Source organism: Bufo gargarizans, chromosome 2, assembly GCF_014858855.1.
Source record: "Bufo gargarizans isolate SCDJY-AF-19 chromosome 2, ASM1485885v1, whole genome shotgun sequence".
In the NCBI taxonomy this organism is placed as follows: Eukaryota; Metazoa; Chordata; class Amphibia; order Anura; family Bufonidae; genus Bufo; species Bufo gargarizans.
This window is the reverse complement of record NC_058081.1, coordinates 545329927-545342308: the sequence shown is the minus strand read 5'-3', so window position 1 is coordinate 545342308 and position 12382 is coordinate 545329927. Positions and strand designations below refer to the sequence as shown.

The 12382-nt window shown below is 41.4% G+C and overlaps 1 protein-coding gene across 9 annotated transcripts in view; it reads left to right on the top strand.

The window, feature by feature from the left end:
- The window catches only part of LOC122926655 (sulfotransferase 2B1-like), an 80229-nt gene extending 68362 nt beyond the window's left edge, over positions 1 to 11867 (top strand). For all 9 annotated transcript variants that reach the window (XM_044278092.1, XM_044278087.1, XM_044278096.1 and 6 more), the window contains one exon: positions 11611 to 11867. In XM_044278092.1, coding sequence (XP_044134027.1) covers positions 11611 to 11729 — 119 coding nt within the window. In that variant the 3' untranslated portion in view covers positions 11730 to 11867. The remainder of the gene's footprint in view (positions 1 to 11610) is intronic.
- Positions 11868 to 12382: the final 515 nt, after the last annotated feature.

Below are 12382 nucleotides of genomic sequence, written 5' to 3'. Positions count from 1 at the left end.
CAGGAAGAGATCATCGAGAACCTCCTGTACCCAGGAGGTTCCGTGGCCCCATCCACCAGTGTAGTTAGCCGTCTACATGAGCGACATTTCCCCAATGTCGTTCCTGGTACCTCAACCCAACCGTCACCCCGAAAAAGATGTCGTGTCTGTAGCAGGAGTGGAATAAGGCATGACACCCGCTATTTCTGTCCTGACTGTCCTGACCACCCTGCCCTATGCTTTGGAGAGTGTTTCCGGAAGTACCACTCACAGGTACACTATTAGCATAGGGATCATCTCACCAGGATAGGCACACAGGGCTATTAGGGCCCATTCACTCACTGCTGCTGCAAACGTCTCCTTTCACATGGGACAAAGTGCATAACGCACTTCGCCACATCTTTGGGCGATTTGCGCTTTGCACATTGACCCATGGGGAAGGAGAGGTTTGTTCTATAAAGGTAAAAAAACAAAAAAAACAAAAAAAAAACACCAGTAAGCAAAAAGGTTAATGTTCAGTTAAAAAGTTAAAGTTACATGTTCTGTTGCAAAGTTAATAAAATTATTGCGTTGCGGCCTGGTTTTTTCTTTTTTTTTTTTTTTTGTCTTTTTACCTTCCAGGTGGACCAACCGATCGACCAGCTGCAGCACCGATGTGCATTCTGACAGAAGCATTGCGCTGCTGTCAGATTACACGCAAGTCAGTGTATGCGGCGCTGCAAGACGGGATTTTCTCCTCTGCAGTAACAGATATGTTTGCCGAGGCATACGAGCTGAGGAGGCGGCGGCGTTCCTATGCTTTGGCAAACACTTTGTATATATATATATAAAAAAAAAAAAAAAAATCCCGGCAATGATTTATTCATCCACATCGATTGATGTGAATGGAGAAATCTGGTTTGCCAGGGCATACGAGCTAAGTGGGTATGGATGTAGGGCGGAGCTCCTATGTCCTGGCAGACGCCTTTCCCCTCCATTTTTTTTTTTTGGCAGAGATTTTTTCATCCACATTGATCGATGCGAATGAAGAAATCTGTGCCGTTCATTTTTTTCTTTCAGCCCAGAGGCTGAACGGAAAAAAAAATCTCATTACCTGTATGCTCAATATAAGGAGAATAGCAGAAACTCCTAATGCTGGCCATACATGTAATGATTGCGGAGACCCTCAAATGCCAGCGCAGTACAAACACCCCACAACTGACCCCATTTTGGAAAGAAGACACCCCAAGGTATTTGCTGAGGGGCATATTGAGTCCATGAAAGATTTGAATTTTTGTCCTAAGTTAGCGGAAAGTGAGACTTTGTGAGAAAAAACAAAAAAAAAAATCAATTTCCGCTAACTTATTCCAAAGTGGGGTCACATGTGGGGTATTTATACTGCCCTGGATTTTTAGGGGCCCTAAAGTGTGAGAAGAAGTCTGGGATCCAAATGTCTAAAAATGCCCTCCTAAAAGGAATTTGGGCACCTTTGCGCATCTAGGCTGCAAAAAAGTGTGACACATCTGGTATCGCCGTACTCAGGAGAAGTTGGGGAATGTGTTTTGGGGTGTCATTTTACATATACCCATGCTGGGTGAGAGAAATATCTTGGCAAAAGACAACTTTTCCCATTTTTTTTATACAAAGTTGGCATTTGACCAAGATATTTTTCTCACCCAGCATGGGTATATGTAAAATGACACCCCAAAACACATTCCCCAACTTCTCCTGAGTACGGCGATACCAGATGTGTGACACTTTTTTGATGCCAAGGTGGGCAAAGGGGCACATATTCCAAAGTGCACCTTTCGGATTTCACCGGTCATTTTTTACAGATTTTGATTGCAAAGTACTTCTCACACATATGGGCCCCTAAATTGCCTGGGCAGTATAACTACGCCACAAGTGACCCCATTTTGGAAAGAAGACACCCCAAGGTATTCCGTGAGGGGCATGGCGAGTTCCTAGAATTTTTTATTTTTTGTCGCAAGTTAGTGGAATATGAGACTTTGTAAGGAAAAAAGAGAAAAAAAAAATCATCATTTTCCGCTAACTTGTGACAAAAAATAAAAAATTCTAGGAACTCGCCATGCCCCTCACGGAATACCTTGGGGTGTCTTCTTTCCAAAATGGGGTCACTTGTGGCGTAGTTATACTGCCCTGGCAATTTAGGGGCCCAAATGTGTGAGAAGTACCTTGCAATCAAAATGTGTAAAAAAATGGCCTGCAAAATCTGAAAGGTGCACTTTGGAATATGTGCCCCTTTGCCCACCTTGGCAGCAAAAAAGTGTGACACATCTGGTATCGCCGTACTCAGGAGAAGTTGGGGAATGTGTTTTGGGGTGTCATTTTACATATACCCATGCTGGATGAGAGAAATATCTTGGCAAAAGACAACTTTTCCCATTTTTTTATACAAAGTTGGCATTTGACCAAGATATTTTTCTCACCCAGCATGGGTATATGTAAAATGACACCCCAAAACACATTCCCCAACTTCTCCTAAGTACGGCGATACCAGATGTGTGACACTTTTTTGCTGCCAAGGTGGGCAAAGGGGCACATATTCCAAAGTGCACCTTTTGGATTTCACCGGTCATTTTTTACACATTTTGATTGCAAAGTTCTTCTCACACATTTGGGCCCCTAAATTGCCAGGGCAGTATAACTACCCCACAAGTGACCCCATTTTGGAAAGAAGACACCCCAAGGTATTCTGTGAGGGGCATGGCGAGTTCCTAGAATTTTTTATTTTTTGTCACAAGTTAGTGGAATATGAGACTTTGTAAGAAAAAAATAAAAATAAAAAATCATCATCATTTTCCGCTAACTTGTGACAAAAAATAAAAAGTTCTATGAACTCACTATGCCCATCAGCGAATACCTTAGGGTGTCTACTTTCCGAAATGGGGTCATTTGTGGGGGATTTCTACTGTTTGGGCATTGTAGAACCTCAGGAAACATGACAGGTGCTCAGAAAGTCAGAGCTGTTTCAAAAAGCGGAAATTCACATTTTTGTACCATAGTTTGTAAATGCTATAACTTTTACCCAAACCATTTTTTTTTTGCCCAAACATTTTTTTTTTATCAAAGACATGTAGAACAATAAATTTGGCGAAAAATTTATATATGGATGTCGTTTTTTTTGCAAAATTTTACAGCTGAAAGTGAAAAATGTCATTTTTTTGCAAAAAAATCGTTACATTTTGATTAATAACAAAAAAAGTAAAAATGTCAGCAGCAATAAAATACCACCAAATGAAAGCTCCATTAGTGAGAAGAAAAGGAGGTAAAATTCATTTGGGTGGTAAGTTGCATGACCGAGCGATAAACGGTGAAAGGAGTGTAGTGCCGAAGTGTAAAAAGTGCTCTGGTCATGAAGGGGGTTTCACCTAGCGGGGCTGAAGTGATTAAAAAAAATGGTGGCTCAGTGGTTACCACTGGTGCCTTGCAGTGCTGTGGTCCTAGGTTTAAATCCAAGGACAACATTTGCATGGAGTTTGTATGTTCTCCCTGTGTTTTCAGCAGTTTACAAACATATCGAGTGTTGCTATAATTAGGAAAAAATTCATAACAAATTGTGGGGTGCATTTTCTTCTGGTACTACAGCCATGTGTTTCAAAATTCTATGAAATACTTTTTTGGATAAAAGTGCTCACTGGGCCCCTTGATAAACTCCTTGAGGCAGGTTTCCTTTTTAGGGGTACCTCAAGATTTATTCAAATTCTACATGGCACCTGAAAACCATTTCAGCAAAATCTACCCTCTGAAAAATATATTGCACTCCTTCCCTTCTGAGCTCTGCCGTGTGCCTATGAAGAGGTTAATGACCACATGTGCAATGTTTCTGTAAACTGCAGAATCAGAGTAATGAATTCAATTAAACCTTGCTGTTTTACAGGAACAAATTGATTAAAATGGATGATCTGCAAGTAAAAAGGATATTTTCCAATTTTACCTACATTTTGCTTTAATTCCTGTGGAACACCTAAAGAGCTAACACAGTTTCAAAAATCACTTTTCAATAACTTGAGGGGTGTCTAAAATGGTGTTAATTATAGGTAGGTTCTATTGTGTAAGCCCTACAGTGATTCAACTGGTCCTTAGGCCTATTGCACACGGACGTTTTTTTTTACCGTTTACTGGCCGTTTTTTGCGTTCTGTATACGGTCCGTATACGGAACCATTCATTTCAATGGTTCCGCAAAAAAAACGGAATGTACTCCGTATGCATTCCGTTTCCGTATTTCCGTTTTTCCGTTCCGTTTTAACATAGAACATGTCCTATTATTGCCCGCAAATCACAGTCCGTGGCTCCATTCAAGTCAATGGATCCGCAAAAAAAACTGAACACATACGGAAATGCATCCGTATGTCTTCCGTTTCCGTTCCGTTTTTTCCTGAACCATCTATTGAAAATGTTATGGCCAACCCAATTTTATCTATGTAATTACTGTATACTGTATATGCCATACGGAAAAACGGAACAGAAAAACGGAACAGAAACGGAAACACAACGGAAACAAAAAACGGAACAGCGGATCCATGAAAAACGGACCGCAAAACACTGAAAAAGCCATACGGTCGTGTGCAATAGGCCTTAAAGTAAGTTTGGAAGTTTTCTTGAAAATTTTAAAAATTGCTTCTAAAGTTCTAAACCTTTAACCCGTTAAGGACAGGCCTCATTTTCACCTTAACCCTTTCATAACCAAGGGTCATTGATGCCCTAGTGTCCAGGTCAAAATTTACAAATCTGACATGCGTCACTTTATGTGGTAATAACTTTGGAACACTTTTACTTATCCAAGCCATTCTGAGATTGTTTTCTCGTGACACATTGTACTTCATGATAGTCATATATTTGAGTCAATATATTTCACCTTTATTTATGAAAAAATCCAAAATGTATCCAAAATTTTGAAAAATTCACAATTTTCCAAATTTCAATTTCTCTGCTTCTAAAACAGAAAGTGATACCAAATAAAATATTTATTACTTAACATTCCCCATATGTCTACTTTAGGTTGGCATCATTTTGGAAATGTAATTTTATTTTTTTAGGACGTTAGAAGGCTTAGAAGTTTAGAAGCAATTTTTTAAATTTTTAAGAAAATTTCCAAAACCCACTTTTATAGGACCAGTTCTGAAGTCACTTTGTAGGGCCTACATAGTTGATACCCCCATAAATGACCCCGTTGTAGAAACTACACCCCCAAGTTACTCAAAACTGATTTTACAAACTTTGTTTACCCATTAGGTGTTCCACAAGAATTAAAGGAAAATGGAGATGAAATTTCAAAATTTCACTTTTTTGGAAGATTTTCCATTTTATTACATTTTTTCTTTAACACATTGATGGTTAACAGCCAAACAAAACTCAATATTTATTACCCTGATTCCGCGGTTTACAGAAACACCCCACATGTGGTCGTAAACGGCTGTGAATACGGCAGGGCGCAGAAGGAAAGGAATGCCATAAGGTTTTTGGAAGGCAGATTTTGCTGGATTGGTTTTAGATACCATGTCCCATTTAAAGCCCCCCTGATGCACCCATACAGTAGAAACTCCCAAAAAGGGACCCAATTTTAGAAACTAGGGGATAAGGTGCCAGTTTTATTGGTACTATTTTGGGGTATATATGATTTTTCCTGTTGGGGTACATATGATTTTGATAATTTAATAATGATTTTGATAATAATAATATGATAATTGCTCTATATTGCGTTTTTTGTGAGGCAAGGTAACTGAAAAATGGCTGTTTTGTCATCGTTTAGTTTTTTTACAAGATTCATCTGACAGGGTAGATCATGTGCTATTTTTATAGAGCAGGTTGTTCCGGACAGAATGATATCAAATATGTCTACTTTCTTTGTTTGTTTCAGTTTTACATAATAAAGCATTTTTTTAAAAAGAAATTATGTTTTTGTGTGTCCATTTTCTGAACGCCATATGTTTTTTATTTTTCTGCCGATCGTCTTGTGGAGGGGCTAGTTTTTTGCAGAAAGTGTTGAGATTTTTATTGGTACAATTTTTGGGTACATAGGATTTTTTGATCATTCATTATTACACTTCATGGGGCAAGGTGACTGTTTTGGAACAGTTTTTATTTATTTATTTTTACAGCGTTCATCTGACGAGTTAGGTCATGTGATAGTTTTATAGAGCAGATTGTTACGGACGTGGCAATACCTAATAATTATACTTTTTCTTATTTATTTAAGTTTTGCACAATAATAGCATTTCTGAAACCCCAAAAATTATGTTTTAGTGTCTCCATAGTCTGAGAGCCATAGCTATTTTATTTTTTGAGAGATTGTCTTAAATAGGGTATCATTTTTTGCGGGATGAGGTGACGGTTTGAGCGGTACAATTTTGGGGGTCATAAACCTTTTTGAACGCTTGCTGGTGCTCTTTTTGTGATGTAAGGTGACAACCTTTTTTTTTTTTTTTTTTTTTTTTTTTTACGGTGTTCACCTGAGGGGTTAGGTCATGTGATATTTTTATCGAGCAGATTATTATGGATGTGGCGATACCTAATATGTATACTTTCTTTTTATTTATTTCACTTTAACACAATAATAGCATATTTGAAATAAAAAAAATATGTTTTAGTGTCTCAATGTTCTAAGAACTATAGATTTTTTTAAACGATTTTCTTATGTAGGGTCTCATTTTTTGCGGGATGAGGTGATGATGGTGGAAAGAGGGAGCCCCCTCCCTCTATTAACCCCATGGATGCGGCATCTATAGGGTTACAGCAGAGTGTCAGCATAGAGCTGACACTCGTTGCTGATGGCGGCGGCTCAGGAATGGAGCCACCGCCATCAAACACAGCAGGGGGACCGCACCGCAAGGGGGCAAAGGGGGCAGCGCTGGAAAGGGGGAAGGTAATACCAGCATTGAGGGACAGGAGCAAATGGGGGCAGGATGAATGTATGGGGCAGGGAGGGGGGCGGACCGCATCAGGGGCAGACTACATGAATATGGATGGGGCGGGGGAACTGCATCAGGGGCAGGCGCGGACAGGGGGGGTTGGAGGAGCACAGATCGGGGGGCACAGAGACACAACCTGATTTCAGTCTCTGATCTGCAGAGCGCAGATCAGAGCCTGAAACCGGCATTTTTTCAATGCCGCGATCCGATTTGTTAGTCTGCACAGACTTACCAATTGGATCGATTGCCGGCAAGGGGCCACTCTGATTTGTCCCTTGCCGGCATTGCTGCACTGTATGCTGTCCGTGACAGCAGCAGTGCAGGGGCAGAAGTTTTAATCCAAGCGCTTTGCAGCGCTTGGATTAAAGAGCTGGTTTGACGTTTATAGACGTGATAGCTACACGGGCATGTGCAAATATCACGTAAATAAACGTATTGCAGTTGTGAAGAGGTTAAGGACCAGGCCATATTTTGCTAATCTGACCAGTGTGACTTTATGTGTGAATAACTTTAAAACGCTTTTACTTATCCAGGCCATTCTGAGATTGTTTTTTCATCACATGTTGTACTTCAAGACACTGGTAAAATGGAGCAAAATAAATAAATATTTTATTTATAAAAAAATACCAAATTGTTTAAATTTCCCTACTTCTATAATACATAGTAATACCTCCAAAATAGTTATTACTTTACATTCCCCATATGTCTACTTCAGGGTACTTTCACACTAGCGTTTTTCTTTTCCGGCATAGAGTTCCGTCACAGGGGCTCTATACCGGAAAAGAACTGATCAGGCATATCCCCATGCATTCTGAATGGAGAGTAATCCGTTCAGTTTGCATCAGGATGTCTTCAGTTCAGTCGTTTTGACTGATCAGGCAAAAGAGAAAACCGTAGCATGCTACGGTTTTTTCTCCGGCGAAAAAAACCGAAGACATGCCTGAACGCTGGATCCGGCATTTTTTCCCATAGGAATGTATTAGCGCCGGATCCGGCATTCAGAATACCGGAATGCCGGATCCGTCATTCCGGCATGCGCATGCGCAGATCGGTAAAAATGCGAAAAATGTACAAGACGGATCCATCGGTCCGCATGACAAGCGGAGAGACGGATCCGTCCTTGCAATGCATTTGTGAGACGGATCCGCATCCGGATCCGTCTCACAAATGCTTTCAGGCAGCAGCAGATCAGCGGATCCGGTCGACGGAACTGCCCGCCGGATCACACTGCCGCAAGTGTGAAAGTAGCCTTACGTTTGGATTATTTTGGGAATGCCATTTTATTTTTTGGGGACGTTACAAGGCTTAGAAGTTTAGAAGCAAATCTTGAAATTTTTCTGAAATTTTCCAAAACCCACTTTTTAAGGACCAGTTCAGGTCTGAAGTCACTTTGTGAGGCTTACATAATAGAAACCACCCAAAAATTACCCTATTTTGGAAACTACACCCCTCAAGGTACTCAAAACTGATTTTACAAACTTTTAACCCTTTAGGTGTTCCACAAGAGTTATTGGCAAATGGAGATGACATTTCAGAATTACATTTTTTTGGCAAATATTCAATTTTAATCAATTTTTTCCAGTAACAAATCAAGGGTTAACAGCCAAACAAAACTAAATACTTATTGCCCTGATTCGGTAGTTAATAGAAACACCCCACATGTGGTCATAAACTACTGTACGGGCACAAAACAGGGCACAGAAGGAAAGGAACCCCACATGGTTTCTGGAAGGCAGATTTTGCTGGACTGGTTTTTAGACACGATGTCCCATTTGAAGCCCCCTGATGCACCCCTAGAGTAGAAACTCCCAAAAAGTTTTTTATTTTTATTTTTTATGGTGTTCACCGTGCGGGGAAAGTAACATGACAGTTTTATAGATCAGGTCATTATGGACGCTGTGATATTAAACATGCGTAGGGAATTATTATTTTTTTAAATCAGTGATAAATGTGTTTTTTATTTTATTTATTTTTTAACTTATTTTTTTGACCCAGACCCACTTGGTTCTTGAAGAGCCAGTGGGTCTGATGTCTGTATAATACAATACAGTACATTATATAGTGTACTGTACTATACTTTCACTTTACAAAGTCTGATCACCAGAAGTCTTTAGCAGAAGTCTGATCAGCACCATGGACAGCCGGAGTTCTGTGAAGACGTCCGGATGCAATGGTAACCATCACTCACTGCCACAACAGAGCAGCAGGTGATGGGGAGGGAGGGGGGCCCCCTCCCTCTGTGATCCCATCAAGAAGCAGGGGCTGAAAAGGCACAGCAGCCCCCAATGGGAGAGGGAGCTCCCTCCCTGTTAACCTCTTTCATGCAGTGGTCCCTTTGGACCGCGGCATGGAAGGGGTTAAACGGCTGACATCTGTGTGATGTCAGCCGTTTCAGAGTGTCGATATACATATCATTGCACCACACCTTTTGCAGTGATTTATGTATGTGTATATTTACATCCACACACTACTACATTTTGTGTAGGATGCCTTTGTGGTGCAAGTGGTCTAGTGCCGACATCCTCCATTGTATGCATTTTTTGCTGGGGATTGCCGCTAGCAATGGACCACATGCGGAGGAATTGCTCCCCCGGTTATAAACGCGCTACAGTGTTTGGGTTTTTTGAGCATTTCCTCCTATTTAGGCCACTTTATTTTAGTGATTTTTCTTTATATGTATGGAATGTGCCATTGCGCAATGCTGGTAACATTCTACTGCACCTGGTAGCCTGTGTCACATGGTCTGTTATAGGTGGTGCTTTCAGCCCTATTCCTTCTCCCACTGCATGAGTGATCTCACTATGGAGGTATGTGGAAAAGCTTGGCTGTGAGTTAGATAGCACCATTCAGACCGTGTTCACACACCATAGGTAGTCTAGTGGTAGGACCCATGCCACACTGAAATACCTTGATGGTGGTGCAAAAGGGCTCCGTTGTGTTCCTGGCTGGAATAAATTGGCTAAAGTCTCAGTTTTTAACATCAGCCTGAGGGATTAGCCAGTATTGTCAGTTGCATATCATTGTAGTATTCATATAGGAGCCTCAATGTAAGTCAATTTCAGTCTCATAGGAATGAATAGAAAAGGAACTGACTTCCTGTGTCAGTTGAAGATCAGAGAGTTGGTCACATGACATCACTTTCTAACAGGTCAGAGAATAAACATTTTGCTGGCAGTACATTTGGCTGGTGTACATTTTTTTTGTACACTGGCAAAGGACAACTTTGTCTGTTTGGACGTAACAATGCCTTTCATGTTAAATAACCCAGTGACTTCTCTTCTCTGATGTAAATATTCTCTTTTCTCTTCTTCTCCTCTCAGACCAGACCGCCACGGTGACTTCTTTCAGCCGTGCCTTGTCTCTGCAGAGTTTAACAAACAGACATCTTGCTTTCCTACTTTTCCATCATCCTCCTCACCTTCTCAACTCCCCACCCTGACACCTCCAATACTTTGTCCGCTGTGCCCCTAATGTTATTCTGGAGAAACAGTCCCCCTGAAAATGCTGGTACCACACAGTGCGTCAGTACAGAAACACCACTTTATATTGTGCGCCAGTACAAAAATACCCCTTTCAGATCAGACCCCCATATAAAACCCTAAATGAGACCCCCCCATCTCAGACCAAACCCCCTTTAGACCTCTATGTCAGACCCTTAGTTTTAGACCTCAGATCAGACCCCCCCATTAGAGCTCCATGTAAGACCCCGACCCCCATTAGACCACTAGACCCCATTAGACCTCTTCAGACCCCAAGTCAGACCTCCAGACCCCCCATTAGACCTTTCCGGACTCCCAATCAGATGTCTATACCCCCATTAGACCTCTCCAGACCTCCAGACCGCCAGCCATACTTCCAGACCCCCCATTAGACCTCTCCAGACCCCCAGTCAGACCTCCAGACCCCCCAATTTACCTCTCCAGACCACAGTCAGACCTTTAGACCCCCCATTAGACCACTCCAAACCGCCCAGTCAGACCACTCCAGACCCCCCCAGTCAGACCACTCCAGACCCCCCAAGTCAGACCTCCACAACCCCCATTAGACCTCTCCAGACCCCCTGTGAGACCTCTCCAGACCCCCAGTAAGACCTCCAGACTCCCCATTAAACCTCTCCAGACCCCAAATAAGACCTCCATATCAGACCTGAGATCAGACTGTAAAATAATAAAATAACTTACCTCTCCTGTCTCCTGCTTCCACTCTCCCTGTTCTGGTTCTCTTCTCAGGGCCCACGCTGCACAGTCACTTGACCTCCTGCAGCATCAGGTCAGAGTGCGCTCTGTACATCCTGACGCTGCAGGCAGCCAGGACACACCAGTTTGGGACCTGAGAAGTGTAAGCAGGAGGAGGGGTAGGTAAAGCGCTTCACCCTCGCCTCCTCCTCCTGCATACTAGTGAGCGCTTCTATTATGGAAGCGCTCACTAGTATTCCCTTTATAATATACACTGCATCTTATAAAGGGAAAAGTACAGTACCACTGGGGGCCCAGTCGCTACTGCAACCACTGCGACCCCTATAGCTACGCTACTGATGGCTACGTAAAGGCAGTCTGCACATAAAAACAAAATGGAAAAATACTTGGAAATAAGAGAGAACAAACACATTTTATATGGAGCCTGAGAAGGCAACTTTGAAAATCAATATTATTATATAAAGGCAGTCTATAACCATGTAGACAATCAGATGAATAATTCAAGATGTTCTTATCATTGCAGGAATATCTGGTGATTGGAAGAACCATTTTACAGTAGCTCAAAGTGAGTACTTCGATAAAGTCTACCAAGAGAAGATGAATGACATCAATATAAATTTTTTCTGGGAACAATTGCCATAAAGCTATGAACTTCAGACCATTCTGTTCTGTAGCATGTTATTGCCTTTTAACAGAGTTACAACTTGTCTGTGCACATCAGTATAAATAGATGTGCCTGTAACTGTTTATATACTTATAAATTAAAATAAAAATGAAAAGTAAAAAAAAAAAAAATAGATACATCTGGAGTTTTTGGGCAAACAAGGGTGGATAGGCAGTAGCAGGGGAGGGAATATCTATAATTCATAGGGCCCCATAGAAAAATAAGATGGGGCCTCCACCACTTAATGTAAGAAGATTAAAACAGTGGGAAAAAATTAAGAGAATCTGTCAGCAGATTTGTACCTATGACTCTGGCTGACCTGTTGCATGGGATTCATGCCTCGTTCATTTTTTACAAATATGATTTTTTTATGTACACTGGCAAATGACAACTTTGTCTGTTTGGACGTAACAATGCCACCTTCCATGTTAAATAACCCTCTCTGAGATGACCCTGGAGGCTGAACAAGACAGTACAGTGAGAGCAAACTGGGCCAGTTCAGGTCATTGTCCCTGTCTGCGTGCCCAAGGACAAGTACACATGCAGCAGAGTTAACGGTCAAAGTCCTAACACATTAACTAGATGGAATAAATTACAAACTGTGTGTTTTAACTCTGCTACATCCTTATGT